This window comes from Phoenix dactylifera, unplaced genomic scaffold (assembly GCF_009389715.1).
Source record: "Phoenix dactylifera cultivar Barhee BC4 unplaced genomic scaffold, palm_55x_up_171113_PBpolish2nd_filt_p 000007F, whole genome shotgun sequence".
NCBI lineage: Eukaryota > Viridiplantae > Streptophyta > Magnoliopsida > Arecales > Arecaceae > Phoenix > Phoenix dactylifera.
The window spans coordinates 849,114-866,755 of NW_024067666.1; the positions used below are offsets into that span (position 1 = coordinate 849,114).

General features: G+C 37.9%; 1 protein-coding gene across 5 annotated transcripts in view; it reads left to right on the plus strand.

Annotated features, from left to right (window-relative positions):
• The window catches only part of LOC103705362 (5'-nucleotidase domain-containing protein 4), a 37,386-nt gene extending 21,470 nt beyond the window's left edge, over positions 1–15,916 (plus strand). For 3 of the 5 annotated variants that reach the window (XM_039115705.1, XM_008789039.4, XM_008789030.4), the window contains 7 exons: positions 134–191; positions 4,786–4,862; positions 5,926–5,996; positions 13,070–13,130; positions 14,721–14,780; positions 15,313–15,375; positions 15,518–15,916. In XM_039115705.1, the coding sequence (XP_038971633.1) occupies positions 134–191; positions 4,786–4,862; positions 5,926–5,996; positions 13,070–13,130; positions 14,721–14,780; positions 15,313–15,375; positions 15,518–15,640 (513 nt within the window). In that variant the 3' untranslated portion in view covers positions 15,641–15,916. The remainder of the gene's footprint in view (positions 1–133; positions 192–4,785; positions 4,863–5,925; positions 5,997–13,069; positions 13,131–14,720; positions 14,781–15,312; positions 15,376–15,517) is intronic. The other 2 variants (XM_026803974.2, XM_008789032.4) reach the window with 2 other exon arrangements.
• The last annotated feature ends 1,726 nt before the right edge of the window (positions 15,917–17,642 follow it).

Here is a 17,642-nt window from a genome sequence, read left to right on the forward strand (position 1 = left end):
GCATATCCAAATCAAGTGATGAAGTTCACGTTTACCGCTGAATCATTATAAGTCGGATATAAAGCTTTGTTAAAAATTAGCCTCTGTAAGCATCAATGCCTTAAATGTTTACATTCTTCTTACATTTTCATAGGTTCTCTATGTTGGGGACCACATTTATGGAGATATTTTACGGAGCAAAAAAGTTCTAGGTATTTTTTTTAAAAAAAATTCATATATAACACTGAAACTTCATATTGTTTCTTTTTGTTGTTCGCACTACAATTATATTATATGTTTGCTCATGTCTTATTGTTCTTATTTGTTACTTAATGCTCAAGATAGGAGCCTATTCATTTGTACATGCGCTGTGAACATTTTCATGATTCTATTCTGTACATGTAATCTTGTTTCTTTTTACTAATCTTCACATGGATTGTGTATATGATCTTAATAAATGCACATCTTATAATGCCTTAGTGCTCGTATCAGGTGCAAATCCTGTCAGTTTATATCTTGGTTTGATGCCCAAATGGTAAGTGCATGTGTCCAATATATGCTTCAAGTTTTGTGGTATTGATTTCTTTAAATTTTAGGCACATGATCATCAAAGCTTCAAAGGTAATCTCTTATTTTTTTGGTAGATCTACATTGGAAAAATATCTTTTGGATAGTAGATACCACTTAGATTGCAGCAACTTGTCCAGCATTTTGTTTGTGAGACCTAGTCAACTCAACCTTTTGGATTGTTGTTGGAATGTTGTGATCTAGTTGACAGTGGCCACTAGAAAAGTTTGCTAGATCGGAAAATCATTTGTGGCTTTTGTAGGTCTCTTCAAGATGATTGTAAATACACTCCAAACATTGGAATCTCGCTAGAGTCCTTGGATGCAAACTTTCAATGGAGAGACTTAGATTATGGGGAACTAGTTGGCCATCTCGGCCTTCAAATGTGGTTTTCTTGTTCGTGATTCAAGAAATGTGAAATCGATTCTAACATCCTTTCTCGAGCTTATGTATCAATTATCCATACAAATGATTGCCCCTGCACCACCCCCCACCCCCCACAAAAAAGGTAAAAGGTTGATACAGACAATTGTTTTCCCATTTTGTGTGTGTCACTTTTATTTGCATATCTGAGGTACCTATGTTCTGCTGATGATGCCTTCTCTCTTCTTATAATAAATTGTTAGATTGCATATTTCTTTTATTTGCTTGCGATACTGCTTTATCCCTCGACTATCCTCTGCATACTTTTGTCAAATTCATCATGCATCGTGCATCATATGTCGTTGATAATCTTATTCATATAGATCATCTTAGCACTAGCTTGCTTATCAATCTTAGCATGTTGTAGTTCCATTGACTATCAGTGATGTAATTAGAATCTTCTTGCGGTGGTTGAACTCAAGTTTCCATGATAATCATCTGGTTGCCTTCTTATCTTGCTACCATAACTATAATCAGCATGGTTTCTTGTACTGGTCAGTACCGATGCGTACCGATTGTATCGGTATGCAGTACCGGGGGGAGGGGTACTGAGTGTCAGTGCTCCGAACCGGCCCCCATATCGGGTGTACCAGGGGTACCAGTATGGGGTCTAGTACCCATGGTTTTACATCCCAGCGGGATGGAGGGCGTCCTGGCCGTCTCATCTTGTTCCTATGAGAAAATGGGATCGAGATGAGGTTGGGACTATGAAACCCATTCATGTGGGGAAAGAAGAAGAAAGAGAAAAGAGAGGAAGGAAAGATGAAGAAAAGGAAAGTGAAAGGAAATAAGAAGAAGAAAATTGAAAGAATGAAAGGATGGAGGAAGAAAAAGAAAGAAAGAAAGGAAAGAAGGAAGAAAGGAAAGAGAAAGAAGAAGAAAAAGGAAAAAAGGAAGGAAAAAATGGGATAAGAAAAAGAAAGAAAAGGAAAGGAAAGAAAGGAAGGTAGAAGAAAAATAAAGAAAAGAAGGAAGGAAGGAAAGAAAGAAAGAAAGAAAGACAAGAAGGGGAGATAGACAGATGATATCTATTGAGATGCATGATGAGAACTGCTCTCGAGATGGGATGGGGCAGTGGGGTGTCCTGTTCCATGGAGAAATTGGAACACCTCCATTCTACGGGGTTTAAAACCTTGCTAGTACCAACATGGTGAACTTTAATAACTAGTAAGCCTTGTCCCAACTATTTGATGTCATCTTTATGCTTCCTCATTTGTGGGGTCATCTTTGATATTCTTTCAAGCATGGTTTGTTGTACTTGTACGTACCACCCTGTATTGTGCGTACCAAGGTTCGCCAGACCGACCATATCGGCGTACGGTGAGCACCGGCACCGGTACAGTTCCGGTTCGGTACCGGCTTGGAACTGGTACCGAACTGGAGCTGCGCGTGCGGGGACATAAAAAAAAAAAGAAAAAAAACAACGCGTCCGCGCGACGCGGGGACGCGTCAAATGCCATAGAGTGGCATTTAATGCCACTCTCTGTGGCATTAAATGGCCCACGCGGGTTGCAGCCCGCGTGGGCACGGTGCCCCACGCGCGGGCGCGATTCCCCAACATGGGGAATCGCGCACAGGCGCGCGTTCTTCGCTCGCGCTTCCGCGCGCGATTTCCAAAAAAAAATCACTGCATTCGCGTGTGTCTGCGCGGACGCGTTGAATGCCACAGAGTGGCTTTAAATGCCACTCTGTGGCATTAAGAGGCCCACGCGGGCTCCAGCCGCGTGGGCGCTCTTCCCTGCGCAAGGAATTTGTGCTTGGACCGGTGCGAACCGGCCCGGTCGCACCGGCACCGGCTTGGACCGGTGCGAACCGGGCCGGTCGCACCGGTACAAGTACGGAACCAATCGATTCCGACCCAGTTTGGGTCGGAACCGTTTTTATACGCTGTACCGTATCGGTGCCCGTCCGCACCGGTTCGGTACAGGCTGAACCAACCGGTTCCGGTCGGTTCAGCATACCTTGATGCGTACCATACTCTACCAATATTGATTGAGACTCAGTACGCCAGGAGGGTGGGGGGTGGGGGGGGTATCAAGTCTTGGTACACTGAACCGACCCCTATTTCGGGTGTACCATAATTGTTAATTACTTTTACGGATGTTCACATGGTGCAATTTAACTTATATAGAGCCTTAGAAGTCGCAAACATTCCAACTTCTCTCTTTGCTGTGTCAACTATTGTCTCACATCTTATTCTCAATGAACACTCAATAGCTTGCATCCTTGAACATCATCTTAGATCATTTTGCATATGTATGGCTGGCTGCTCCAGATTCAATTCTTCTGATGCTGTGGTTGCTTGTTGGATGTCCGCTTGTTTGTCACATGGTCAGTTGCAAACTGAGGTTGAGGCAAAAGTTAGAGGGGTCTATTCATTGAGACAGAACTGAGATAGTTTGGGCTGTGTATGTAAACATTGCATAAGGGAAAATTTATAAGCTTGGTGTTCTAGAAAAGAGATTCTTATGGTTTTGGTTCTTATGGTGTTTGTTTGGTCTTTGATGTTTATCTAGAGCCCATATTCAGGAAAAAGTGATATATTGCTGCAAAGTTCCAGACTATCTTGTGCAAATTATAATTACTAGTGAATTAATAGGAAAAAGCTAATGACAGTTTGCTGGTAGAAGGGAGAGTAGTAGGTAGAAAAGTAGAAAAGGAATTAAGAGAGAAGATCTCAGGGAAAAGATGGTAAAAACAATTGGGACATTTGTGTAGCAGAAATAAAGAAAGAGATAGGAGAAGGAAGTGAAACCTTTGCTTCTTTTTCCTTCAACTAAAGTAACCCAAAAACTCTTTAAATTTTTTTCCTCTTCATGATGTGTCCTAGCCCTAGAAGAATTTCTATCTTAGCCATTATGACTCTATTTAGAGATTTTGGTAGCAAAGATTTATTGCTTTCATAAAGAGTAAAATAAAAGCAAAGAATAGCAGAAATTATGTGCAAATGCTATCTTCAACATCAATCTCTGTGTAGTATTTCACTAGTTTGTAAAGAAACAAAAACACCAAAGAGCCATGACAACAAAGAGGCTCTTAGTTTTCTATATAAACATGCCATCCTCCTTTAAATGCCAATAAGGTAGCAATGTTGGAAGTTGATGTATTTTAAGTTTGATTAAGCTCTTATGTTGTTTGTTTGATGACATCTATAACCCTAAGATATCCCACTGAGGGTGCTGGCTTATCTGGAATAGTTTCTGCCAGTGTAAATTACAGAACAGACTTTGAGCCTGTTTGTATGTCTTCCACATTATTGTTTGTATGACTTTGATTTCTTATCATTTTAATTTATATAAAATGCAAACTTGTTAATAGACATGGTAACCTCTTTCAAACTATCATAAATTGACTACATAGTTGGGATAATTTGTAAATGTCCGCTATATCGATTCTAAGTAGTTTTATCTCTGGAGGTATTCATATCCTTGTCTGTGAATTTTTAAGGCTTTTCTTGAGAAGTTTGTTAGGGTTCATCTGTACTATCACTATGTGTTTTTGTTGAAGATCTATTGATATGAAAAATTTTATGCTTGCTATTAGAAACAAATCAATGGCTTATAAAACTCTTAAATTCATTAGTTTATCTAAGTTTTTTTATTGGAGGAAAAGAATTTATTTCAGGCAGACGCATAACAATTGATATAATAGTTATGTGTTGTTTCTCTCCAGTATCTACTGCATTGTAGATTTTTACTTTGTCCTTCATATATGTTGGTCCTTGTTCCTTCTTTTTTTTTTTTTAGATTTTCTTGGAAAAAAAGTGCATGGCTGTCTCTTTGTGTCAGTTTCACAATTTGAAGTTTCTGGGTTTAGGTTGGAGAACAATGCTTGTTGTTCCTGAGTTGGAAGAGGAGGTTAAGCTTCTTAGGAAAAATATGGATTTCCGTAAGGTACTATGGAACTTTTATTCCTTTATGATTTCGACAATTTCCTTTCATTAATTGACACTGGTTGTCCATAGTAATTATTATGTTGGTTAGTTTATAGGAAAATGTGCAATATTGGAAGTTTGGCTGCTTATAGCTGTGTTGACATTATAAAGCATGAAAACTCCATGTGGCATTTTATGTCTTGTCCTTGATAATGATATGTAAATTGATTTCATTTTTTATTTTTTGAAGGGTTTTCTGCTAGCATCCCTTACTCATGGCAACAAGATGCATATAGTTTGTCATGGTTATTTCATATGTTCTCAAGATGAATGGCAAAACCCTTTGTGAAACTGACGTGATAATTCTTTGAATAACTCATTGCTCTAGTAAATAAAAATCCTTAACATAAGCTTCTGCTCAGATACCTAATGATTTAATCTACTTCTGGAGAGCACTGCAAAGTGATGGGCTGAGAATAATGAAGTACCACAATTATGATGGAAGGAAACTCAATTAGACTTAACTAGTTCTTCCCCTGGTGTAATTAATAATGTGTATTGTCTAATTCCTTCATAATGTCCATGTCACTATGATCCAACAGGCAACACAAATACATTGATCTAAATCATTTATAGGCTAGACTTTTTAATACAGATAAAACCTGAGTTTGTCCTAGCGTAAGCTAATATGATTTTAACTTTATGCTCAAAGTTTGATCTTTTTTTTTGGGATCCATAACTATTGAATTTTCAGAATTTAAGTGGAAAGATGTAAATTATGAAGTTCTCATATGAGGGTCAGACAAATCAGACAGATGAATTCCAACTATCCCATGAGCATTGCCATTGAGGAAGTAATATATGCAGGAAAAAAGTACACTTTTAGTGCAGTGTTGGAAGCTAGCATTAATGCCTAGCCAAATAATTTTCATTGAAGTTTGAAATTCTGGAATTTATATGCTAAATTGGAAATTACAAGAACATTAGTTTGTATTGTACTATTCTTAATTTATACCTGATTAGAATGCCCAAGTAATGAACATTTCTTTCATTCCTTTCCTTTTGGTATATTTTCTATTCAGATGCTTCGACAATTAAGGAGAGAGCAGGATCTTGTTGAGGATAAACTTCATCGCCTGAAATGGACTCTCAGGTAAGCAAGTCTGTGAGGAGAGTTACTGCTTGAAATTGAAATTCTTATTGTTTTTTATGAACATAGATATCCTGTAGATACCATTTTAATGTTGATGCTTAGTGGGTCTGTTAAATGCTTAAATAAATAAGAAGGCATCATACATCAGAAGAAATATTTATTTGGATATAAATAAAACCTCAGCATGAGCTCATAATTCTGAGTGATTTTGCTGGAAGGCATCATACATCAGAAGAAATATTATGTGGATATTAATAAAACCTCAGCATAAGCTCATAATTCTGAGAAATTTTGCTGGTTATGAAATAATGGAGCGAAAACATAAACAGCTTACTATCAGTATGTCGAACTACATTATGTTTTTCACTTCTTGGTGGATTCTAATTGAAGATCATTTTTTTGGAAAGGAAGATAATAGTGACATTGAGGTGACCATGTTTCATTCTTTATATGATATTGACAAGTGACCTTTCAAGGATTGGTGTCAATTTTCTCTATTGAAAAATGATTTTTTTGGTGGATTATCATATATCTGCTCTGATTTACTTGAACCAATTGAGCTTCTTTTCTTGTTGCCTACTCCATTGTGTGTTAATATAGGTAGAAATTAGAATACAAATGGACCAAATCAGAGCTATACTGACTTTGTCCTAGTTCAACTTGAGTGAGCAGGATTTTGACCCAGCTCATCCTAACCTGGGGCTAACCTAAATGGGTAGACCAGGTTTCAACGCAACCACCTCCATATTAAAGTTGATCTCAATGTGTCTAAGACTGTTTAGTCTCTATAAGGGTTAGAAAGGTTGCTAACCACCTGATGGAGCATAAGGTGCAGCCAACAGGTATTATGACTAGCTAGTTCATGCCAAACGTCGCAAGTGCGAGTAGATTCATTGGCGAAATCTTCAACAAGCAAATATTTGATTTATTCCCATCTCATGAGCGAGCGTGCAATGAGCAGGATTTAGAGGTTTTCACTGAATTTTCTTATAAATTTTTCATTAGAAACAATATCAGGTTTTAACTAGCTTTCCTTATTTGTAATAGAATAATTCTACCATGTTTTCTTATTGTCGAATCCTATTTTGAGTATGATTCTGCATCGGGTTTAATGCCCAAATTAGGATTAGGAGATCATGTCCTATAGATATACGTCTAATACATTATATATGGTAGCCTTTTGAGATATTAATAAAATTCTTTTTGAGAGAATTTTCTTCAATTTTCTTCACCAAGTGAAGGGTTCTTCACTTGGTGAAGAACCAAGTGAAGCATAACCTTCACCAATTTCAGTCCAGTTTGCTTCTATTTGCATGTTGATCTTCGAAGCGTAACCTCGTCAATCAAGTTGCCCCTTCATCCTTTGCTATTGTGTCACCACATATTGTAATTGCTACAACAATTACCGGTCTCTGCTCCCTCTTGGTGTTAGCTACTACTTGCTCACAATTCCATTACTAGCCCTTTAGAAAAGTATAGGGAATACGTTTCTATGCCTAGCAAAAAAGGTAATCAGAGGAACATAGGGTTAAGGGAGATTTTGAAAGATTTTGACTTGGACCCAACACAATATTGATTTACTCCAATATTTCTATTTGCAATTAATTGTTTTTAACCTTTTAAGAGGTTTTGCCCAAAGAGTGGGCTTTAGGGGTTAGAGTGTGGTGCTTTCCATCTTAAACTTCTACTGAATGTGTTAGATTAAAGATTGGTGTTCTAGCTTTAAGATTTTGTCCCTCGTCAATGTGTTCTAGAAATAATATGGTGGCAAGCTCCGCCATTTGAATACTATTATTATACTGGTGAGGGATCGGTATGGTATGGTATCGTTTCGTACTACCAATACTTAGGCCCCGTTTGGCAGAGCTTTTGGTGGACCAGAAAGCACTTGCTGACTCTCCAAAAGTACTTTTAGATGGAATAGGGGTGCTTGGTAAAAAAATCGGAAAGCTAAAACAGCTTTCTGGGAGAAGCTCTATTTTGGAGCTTCTTCAGAAAAGCACTTTTAGCATGCGCCGGAAAGCTGTTTTGATTGATAATTTTTTTTTTCATTCTAGACCAAAATATTCATAATAAAATATTATAATTATAGAAAATGATAATATTAATATATAATGATAATAATTATAATGTTTTATATCTTTATTATTGTATTATACTATAAATATAATATTATATTACATTATATCATAATACATTGACATAATATGTTATATAATATCAAATTATGTTATATTATTATGCTATAGTATACAATATTGTATTACTATATTATCATAATATAATATTATATTACAGTAATATTATACTATATCATATATTTATGTATTAATATATATTATATTTTATTATGCTCTGTTGTATAATACTATGCAATATTCTTTATGGTCATTTTGTTATACCAAAAGTATTTTCGCAGTTTGTTTACCAAATACATATTAAAGTTTCACAGTACTTTAGAAATGTAGTTATCAAACAGCAAATAGCTTTTTATAAAAATTCTACTTCAAAAAGCTCTACTTTCGAAAGCTCTACTGCCAACAGCTCTGCCAAACGGGGCCTTAGTATGGTCTAGCTAACCAGCTTGGTGCTGGCATGCTATTTTTTGATTTTTTTTTTGTTTTTTGAGGATTATTTTAAAGATATGAATGTTTAAATTATGAATTTAAGGATATTTTAATGTTACTTTATTCAAAATATGCTGAACTGGTACCGAAAGACATACCAGTCGGCGATCGAACTAATTTAGCGTGTTCGGTACCGGGCCCGTACCGGAAGAGCGGAGCTGGAACCGGAGCCGGAGCCGGAACTGGAGAAGAAAAAGAGAAATAGCGAGCGAGCAGGGTAGGGAGGAGAGGCCGCGGACTCCCGTGGAGGAACGCGGGGAGGCCGCGGGGGCCCGATGGAGGCTAAAGCTGCAGTCGCGTCCCCTGTTTTTTTTTGAAATAGGAGACACGACTGCGAAAATTTTTTTGGAGATTTTTAATTTGAGTTGGCAGAGCATTTTTGCCGACTTTAATTAAAAATTTCTCATTTTTTTCCGCGGCCGCAGCATTTGCCGCCCCTCCGCGGCCTCCACCGTCCCCTGCTTTCCTCCGCAGGCAGCAGCCTTTCTCTCCGTTCTCTGCTCGCTCGCTATTTCTCCTTTTCTTCTCTGGCTCCGGCGCGAACCGGTTTCCACGACGGAATCGTACCGGTAAGCCACCAGACCGGTTTGGTACGGGCCGAGCCGGCCGGTACGGGCCGGTTCAGCATACCATGATTTTATGTCATACTGGTCTTTGGAGATCGTATATTTGCTTCATAGATGCAATTGTAATAATTAACATAGACAATGCTTATTTTTTATCTTAGAGATGCATATATCAGATTGATTTGACTAGAAAATATGTACCGGTAGTTTCTTGTGGAGTGTCTACGCTTCTTGTAGACATCAGGATGTTGTCCATATTAGGGGTGTTGGATCTAACTTCAATGCAAATTCTTGGGTTGGCCATCCCATCTGAGGGAAGATTGCCGCGACGAAATCCGACCCATTATCTAGCTAAGATCATGGAAGGTAGTAGTTACTTGAATAGGATGTCTTAGATGTAGGATATCCATATGGGTTATACCCTAGTTGTGGAAAATAGGACCCACTATATGATGATGATCCAGATAGGTCTAGGGAATCTACTCCACATGCTCTATCATCTATAGTAGTGTTGTATCTTGAACCATCTCAAGAGGCTCATCTCTTGTATGCTCTCGTACGCTCATCAGCTCTAGGACGTGTTGTGTTCCTATCTTGTGTGATATGAGTGAATTGTGACAGCTGGTGAATCAACTAGGATCCCAGGTGGTTGTGAAGTCCTGTGCACCCTCGCCATGTCCATTGCTACTTCCTTGGCCAACAAATGCTGTCGCTCGAACTATCATCATTATCATCGCTTGTATCAGGAGATCATCTAGGCAAACAGTAATCCGAGGGCTCAATAGTCTCAATATTTGGGTAAATAGGCTTCTCGTCAACTCTTCCAATGGATCCACAAGTTTCTTCCTTATCTTTTCTTGTTTCTCTAAAAATTTGCTTTCTTTTCATGGTTTCCCTTGCTTTTTTGGTTTTCGTAGGTGGCTCATCTATGCCCACCATCTTGACTAGCTCTACCTCCCTGACTAGACTGGGTACCATGGTGACCTCTTCTTTAATATCTCCCTATCACATCTCTAGAGGATATCTCAGATTTAAACCCTTGCAATCCTGATCGGCTTTGTATGACCTTTGTGGTTGCTTGGTCGATTGTGAGTGTAGTATGTGTCGCTTTACCTATTGCTTAGTGTTCTCCACAACCTTTCTTACTGTGGAACTATCCGATCGAGGATACGATCCTAGCTCATTAAGCTCTGGCTGCTTCTATTGGTCTTCAAGCCAACCAACCATCAAATCCTCTTTATCATAAAGTCATTGTGAAGTGGATCATCGTACTTGAACTCCACCTCCTCCTAGATGCACTTCAATCCAAGTCATATATTGCCATGCACGTATAACAAGTCATTCGATCTCTTTTATATTAGGTGGTTCTTCTATTGACTATATATTAAGAAGGTTGACTAGTTGCGTTCATAGCCAATGGAGGAGACTATTTAGGAGAGGATCTGACTTGCTAACCTCTTTAGGTTTTTCGGTGATATTCTAAAATGAAACCACTATTTGGTTGCGATTGCAATTAAGTAAATTGCATATTAGACATTATTTATATAAAACATTAGATCAGTTAGAGATGGTGTCCAAAAATCATACTTTGAGTCTATCTACTTGATCGAGCCTTGGCAATCATCATCATACGATACAAAAAATCCATCTGGGGGTATCTCTTGCTATTTTTAGCCCTAGGCACTCGATATAGTGGTGTGATTGCCTTATCTACTCTCTCGGCCTGTTTCCAAAATTGTTGGCTTGGAACCAAGCCCTCTACCTGACTCCCTTCCATGCCACTATGGACATATTTACTCTCCTGCCACTCAGCACTCATAATTCTGAAGCAAGCATGCCTTCTCATGAATGCTATTAAGTGCAATGTAGCGCATGGCAAAATGAGACTACTAGCCCTAGACCCCTAGTATCTCACTCCTAGTATATTTTCTCATCAAAGCCAAAATCCATGTATAGTTATATATGAATTTTATGGTGGTCTGGCTGTCTTTAGCTCTTGCTTCACCCTGCGGATCTTGTCAATGTGTATCAACATTTAGTTAATGCAGTGGGCAATACATGGGGTCTAGAAAATGTGTGGCCTCATGATCATCAGAATATCCTTGGCAACCTTGTACTCTAGCTTATTATCAATAGCCACCTGCATGATATGTTGTTTCCCTATTTGATCAATTGCGTGCTCCTTCAAGCTAAATCAAGTTCGTCAAAAAATGATGCTTTGGCATGCCATAGGTGTCTCACTTGCTCTGATAGGAAGCTAGCCATCTATTTAGTCCCTCTTTATTACTATCAAGCAGCTCACCATATATATATCCTTCAGCCCAAGAGGATCAACACCCTAACCAATTCTCTAGATGGATTTAATAGTAGATCGATAATAGATGTTGTCTATGGCATTTGCAAAGATGTAATTGAAGTGGAACCATGAGGCAATATTTCTATATCCTTTTTATTATTCTTAACAAACATACAATCAATCTTCTGCTACTTTGAGTCTCTGTTGGAAAAGGCATGTGGATCTATGTCATAAATGTTGGCTCTAGTTGGCATATCTTTGAGCTTCTCTCCCTTGTTGCTGGTAAAGGCTCCAAGCATAGATGCTATCAAGTTGCTATCTTTACTTATAACGTTCCTCACAAACTTGCTCTTCCTATAGCCTGGAGCTGTCTTGACGGACCTAGAATCGAAGCCCCCTTGTATTGTGAGGGTCCAAAACTCCAAATTGTGCCTGGTGCCTGGAAACCTCCTTCTCTGCCATTGATCATTTATACTGTCCTGTATAGTAGCCTGAATCTGAGCCTCCTACATGTCTTCTGGATTCAACATCTCATAGTTCTTTGGATCCCTCAAGGGATATTATGGTGGCTCAGCTACCCAATATTCAATCTCTGCTTGTTTTTCTGTACCTTTCCTCTTACTCTTCCTGAAGTCGTGAAAGTTCTTCTTTATTAATTGTTGGACCTCTTATGGATATTTTTTATAAGCAACCACTTCGAGGTAACCACCAACTACTTGCTGCTGCAATCTCGTCACTCAATCCCTTCCACTTGCGCCTTTAGGTGGTGCTAGCATGAAATCATCACACTATCCTCCTAGCCTATGTTGGCATCTCTATCTTTTTTCTTGCTTTTTGAATCTATTCCGCAAGTTTGATGAACATACATCATAAACCACCACTTTTATCACCATAAATTACATAAAGTGGATCGGCACTTTTTAAAGAATAAACATATTTTTTGATAAATTAGCGACTTTATAATTTAAATTTTGCTTAATATGGGTGATAATTTATAGTATTATGTAAAAACTATGCATGTTGTCCTAGAAAATATGCCTAAGTTACCAAGACATATTACCATATTTTTCATGATTTTTAGATGAATTAATAATTATTCAGTAATTAAATACTTGAAAATTATATAATTTAAATTTTAATACAAAAATGGTTGAATTTTTTCAGAAAATATGCCAGCATTATACTAGTTTTCATATTTTTATCTTTTTTAATTATTTTTTATTATATTAAAATAAGAAATTAATATTTAATTATAAGATATCTAAAAAAGTAATTCTAATTTGAATTAATGTAGAACCCTAATATGGGTACTGCATATATTTTTTCAGTACTGCATATATTCTGTGCAGTTCGACCCGATTCAGACCTCTTACCGAGCCGAAACCTTGGTCCAACCTATGGTTCCGGTTTGGAACAGTTCGCTAACCCTCTATGGTGGCATCATCCACTTTCCGATGAAACTAAGAAGTGTAGGATATTGTCTATCTTGTGTATTGATTTAGGTATTTAGTTTTTTCTAAATGACTTCTGTACAATTTGCTTATTCGATTTTTTTGGGCTTATCGAATTTGTCTTTTGGTTCAGGTTTGAAGACCCTGAAATTGATAGAAAGCTACATTTATCATCTGAACTTCATCAGTTGGAGGTGAGTTGCTGTCCTAGTAACAATATTGATAGTCACAGACTCACAATATGTTATAGCTGACTAATATATAGTATTTTACACAATAACCTCTAGGAAGAACTCATAAACATCTTTATAGAGGAAGCTTTGAATTCCAATTTTATAAATGATTTTAAAAATTGTCATTTCATTAAATCACTTGAAATGAAAATAGTTTCTATATGGCTAAGTGAGCATGACTCTTTCTCACTGTGAAATTATTGAATTTCTTTTTTAATTTTTTAGTTCGAATAAGGAGGGAAGGCAGGTAGGTAGAGAGAGAGGGAGAGATCCAATTATCCATCATTCTTATCATTTACACCATATTCTTTCTTCCATGTTAACTGGCAGAGTAGTAAGGCGTATGTGTCTTAACTCACCAAGAATTCATTACAGACCAAACTCTGGTATTCAACAGTGCCAATGCTTGCACATGTTAATTTATACTAATAACATCAACCTAATTACTGATTGAAAATGATCATATTTATGCCATGTAAGCAAATAAGCAAGACATCAAGTCTTTGATTTAGAACTCTGATGGCTAGTGTACATCTGGTTGCTCTGTTTGCGCGAAGCATCCTGCCGTGATAACCTGCTTGGCTGACTTGTATGTAATCAATATCAACATTCAGCATTCTTTTTTCACGTTGGTGTAGAGCTACTTCCTGGTACTTGATTTTCCTGAAGCATCCTGATTTCATTAATGGGCTGTTTGGATGGCTGAATAATCTAACCATCAATTTTCTCCACATGTGGTTACCAATAAGGTAGTTAACAATAGGAGGGATGAGACCTTCTCATTGCATAAAATTGAGATTATTGAAAGTTGAAACCCTACAAACCGGGGTAAGTTAAATCACCTGTATTTTTAGATTACAATATCTGTGGAAGCCACACTGAAGTAATTGTTTTCTGGAGATGGTAACCTTCACCTTACCTTGGACCGAAGGTTCAACATATCCAAAAATGTACTATGCCTGCATCCAAACAGGCCCTAAGTATCTTTTATGATGGCAACTATTGATTGTTGTATGTCAAGTCGTCTCTGTTTTCATTACATCCTGATGCAATAACCTGATTAGTCAACTTGTTCGTTATGTTGGCATTCTCATACTAGGTCAGAACGGTGTTTTAACCTGCCAGTTGATGTCCTTTTCTCATCCATATACCCATTTTTATCATTTACTTTAACATGAGAGATTATCTTGCTGATGAGATCACTCTGCCATATGAGTTATTTATGTTCCTGGAAAGGTCCTGCATTTTTGTTTTCTTGGGAGACTACTTCTCATGCCAACATGACCATGATTTGCCTCAAATATTATGTTACTAGGTATATTCTTGATGTATCAGTTCATTTACTGATCCCTAGAGGTTATTAGCTAATAACCAATATCCACTCTTATATGGGAATTAATCCCATCAGTAGTCATAGTTTGCAAACTGGCAGAAGCAATGACATCTGATAGGATATTGAAATCTGTTTAAATAATTTCTCTTGTATATGGCTTGTGATATTCTTTGGACATAAAATTTCCTTACTATGTCAATATTTCTTCTGTGTGTTAGTTACAAAGGGAGAATGTTCGACACCTTCATCATGACGCTCAGCGGGAATACCATCAGATGGTAACATCAACCATTTCATCCCTGTAACTTGATGTACAAATATGTTGACCTTGAAAGAAGGGGGGAAAACATGGAACTCTTGGTCTATTGATATAGAACCTTACAAATTCTTGGAACTATGTATACTGTTATTTTGCTTTTGTAGTCGATACAGTATGTATAATTTTTCATTGTATGCTGTCATGTTCAAATCATGCTTGAATAATTCATGATTTCTTTAGTTTATTTGTTTCGCTCGACAGACATTCAAAGATTACTCTCAAAGTACAGACACTGCTAAATGCTGAAGTGATCCTTACCCTCAGTATGAAGCATGCTGGCACATGCATGCATACTTACACTTGACAAACAAAGAAATGATATTGTAGTAGATAATTGCTGTTGCTGAAGTATACTTTTTTTTTGTGTGTGTTTGTTATGCTCATCAGTTTCTTCTGATTGCTTGGTTTAGTGTGCATCTTCTGGTGATCATTATTGTTTTCCTGTTTAATTATGAGAGTGATCGTCTTTTGTTTTCTTTATCTAAATCTAGTTTCATAAGGTCTGGGGACAACTCATGAAGACTGGCTTCCAAAATTCTCGTTTTGCTCATCAGGTGTCTTTTCTTGTATAACCTTGTTTTTTTTATGAAATTTTGTTTATTAGATAGAGCTGAATGGGGAGGTGGGGGGGATTGACACTATATATGTTTTGTTATTTTCTATGTTAGTTTTTGATTTTCTTTGGTGGATGTGCAGGTTGAGAGGTTTGCTTGCTTGTACACCAGCCAAGTAACAAATTTGAGCTTGTACTCTCCTGACAAATACTACAGACCAAGTGAAGATTTCATGCCACACGAATTTGATATTCTTGGGCTCTGAGGGAACTGAAATATGAGGGGTGTTACTGGAAACTGAAATATGTGCATAGAAGGGAAAGTAGCATTTTTAATTAGACACATTTTGATCTGCTGTAAGAAAACTGCAAACCTTTGCTAGTGGTGAGAATGACCTCAAATATCACAGTTACCGTCTAGGGTTCAATTTGTAACTTCAAACTAATCAATAGAAAAATAGTTTTACTGTATTACTTACAGAAGCCTATTTGTATCCAAATGAAGACATTAGCCATTGTTAGAAAACTAACTTTTCTGACAATTTTGTGGTTTCTGTTGTATGGTGCTTTGGCATAACCACTCGTGTTTCGAGAATATGGGAAGGTTGCTTTTTGTTGCCGACTGAACTCAAAAATTAAACTTTGGCAAGCGTGCTGTGTTTTCCAGCGCATGGATATGAATTCAGAGGTAGTAAGGCTTGGAATCCAGGTTGTCCTTGTGCTTGGTGGTCACATCTGCCTTTCAAGAAGGCATGAATTTTTTTTTGCACAGCGGCCCTGGACGCCTGGTTGACTTCTTGAGGTGCATGGTTAATGCTACACAGCGAACTGGGAAATCAACGAATGAAATTTATTCTTGTTGTATTAGGGCGAGGGACATTATTTCGTTATCTTCTCATGTAGAACATCAGCTTATATAATATTTCGTATCTTCTCATGTAGAGTATCACCTTATATAATTAATATTCCGTATCTTCTCATGTAGTACATCAGCTTACATAATATTTCGCATCTTCCAATGTAGAACATCAGCTTATACGTGTCAACATTCTAAACGCATGACCTGACTGTCCTTATGCCCGAAGTTTCTGCTATTAAGGGGAAATGTCACCAAGCTGCATCCCCTCAACTGGGGTAGTTCTAAATACACCCCCCCGATTGCTCAGGACACCCCCCAAAAACCAAAAAAAAAATACCCAAACTAACCTTTAGTGTAATTACCATATTGCCCTTGAAATTTTCTCAGTACACCCCCCTTCCTCCTCCTCCGTTTCGTTTTGAAAAGGAAAAAAAAAACCACCCCTCAAACCCCCCTTAAACCCCTCGATCCATTTACATCGTTTAGGCGATCTTTGAAGGAGATTTAAGCCCCATTCGAAGCATGAACAAGCAACTAGTGATTTGGGACGAAGAATCGGCCGCAAAGGTACGTGTTCCACCTTGTTTCGAAAGTTTTTTTTTTTTCACGGTTCGTGCTCCGTTCGGCACTGGATCGCCGAACAAAAGGCTTCTGTTCGGCTGCATAGTGCCGAACAGAAGCCTTCTGTTCGGCAACGCTCTACCGAACAGAAGGCTTCTGTTCGGCTGCACAGTGCCGAACATAAGGCTTCTGTCCGGCACACTGCAGCCGAACAGAAGGCTTCTGTTCGGCACTCTGCAGCCGAACAGAAGCCTTCTCGTGCCAAATCGCGTGCCGTGCTGAATTTTGTGCCGAACAGATCCTCTGATTCATTAATTCTTGGTGATAAATTATTTTATATGTAGGGCTATGCTACAACCGAATCGAGTATAATTGGATCAGAATTTGTACTGGATTACACAAGCGAATTTACAACTTACGAGGTATTATAATATATTGTGCAATTTTGTATTAGTTTAGCGAGCTATTTTTACAACTGTGTACTTACATAAATTGTTTAATGTATAGATCTTCAAGAGTAGAGAGGACTTGTGTAATTGGTGTCGTGAAGCTGGGAGGCGAAATGGTTTTGTTGTTGTAATCAAATCATCCGATGCAGGTACCATTTCTAAGAAACCCAGAATTACGTTAGGTTGTGAGAGGGGTGGGACGTACCGAACCACAAAAGAAAAGCGAATAAAGACTGCCTGTGGGACAAAGAAGTGTGGATGCCCTTTTGCATTAAGAGGAAAGAAATTGGATACTGCGGATGATTGGATATTACTGGTCGTATGTGGAGTGCACAATCATCCCGCTGCAGAGAATCTGGAGGGGCACTCATATGCAGGGAGATTATCTGAGCAGGAGAC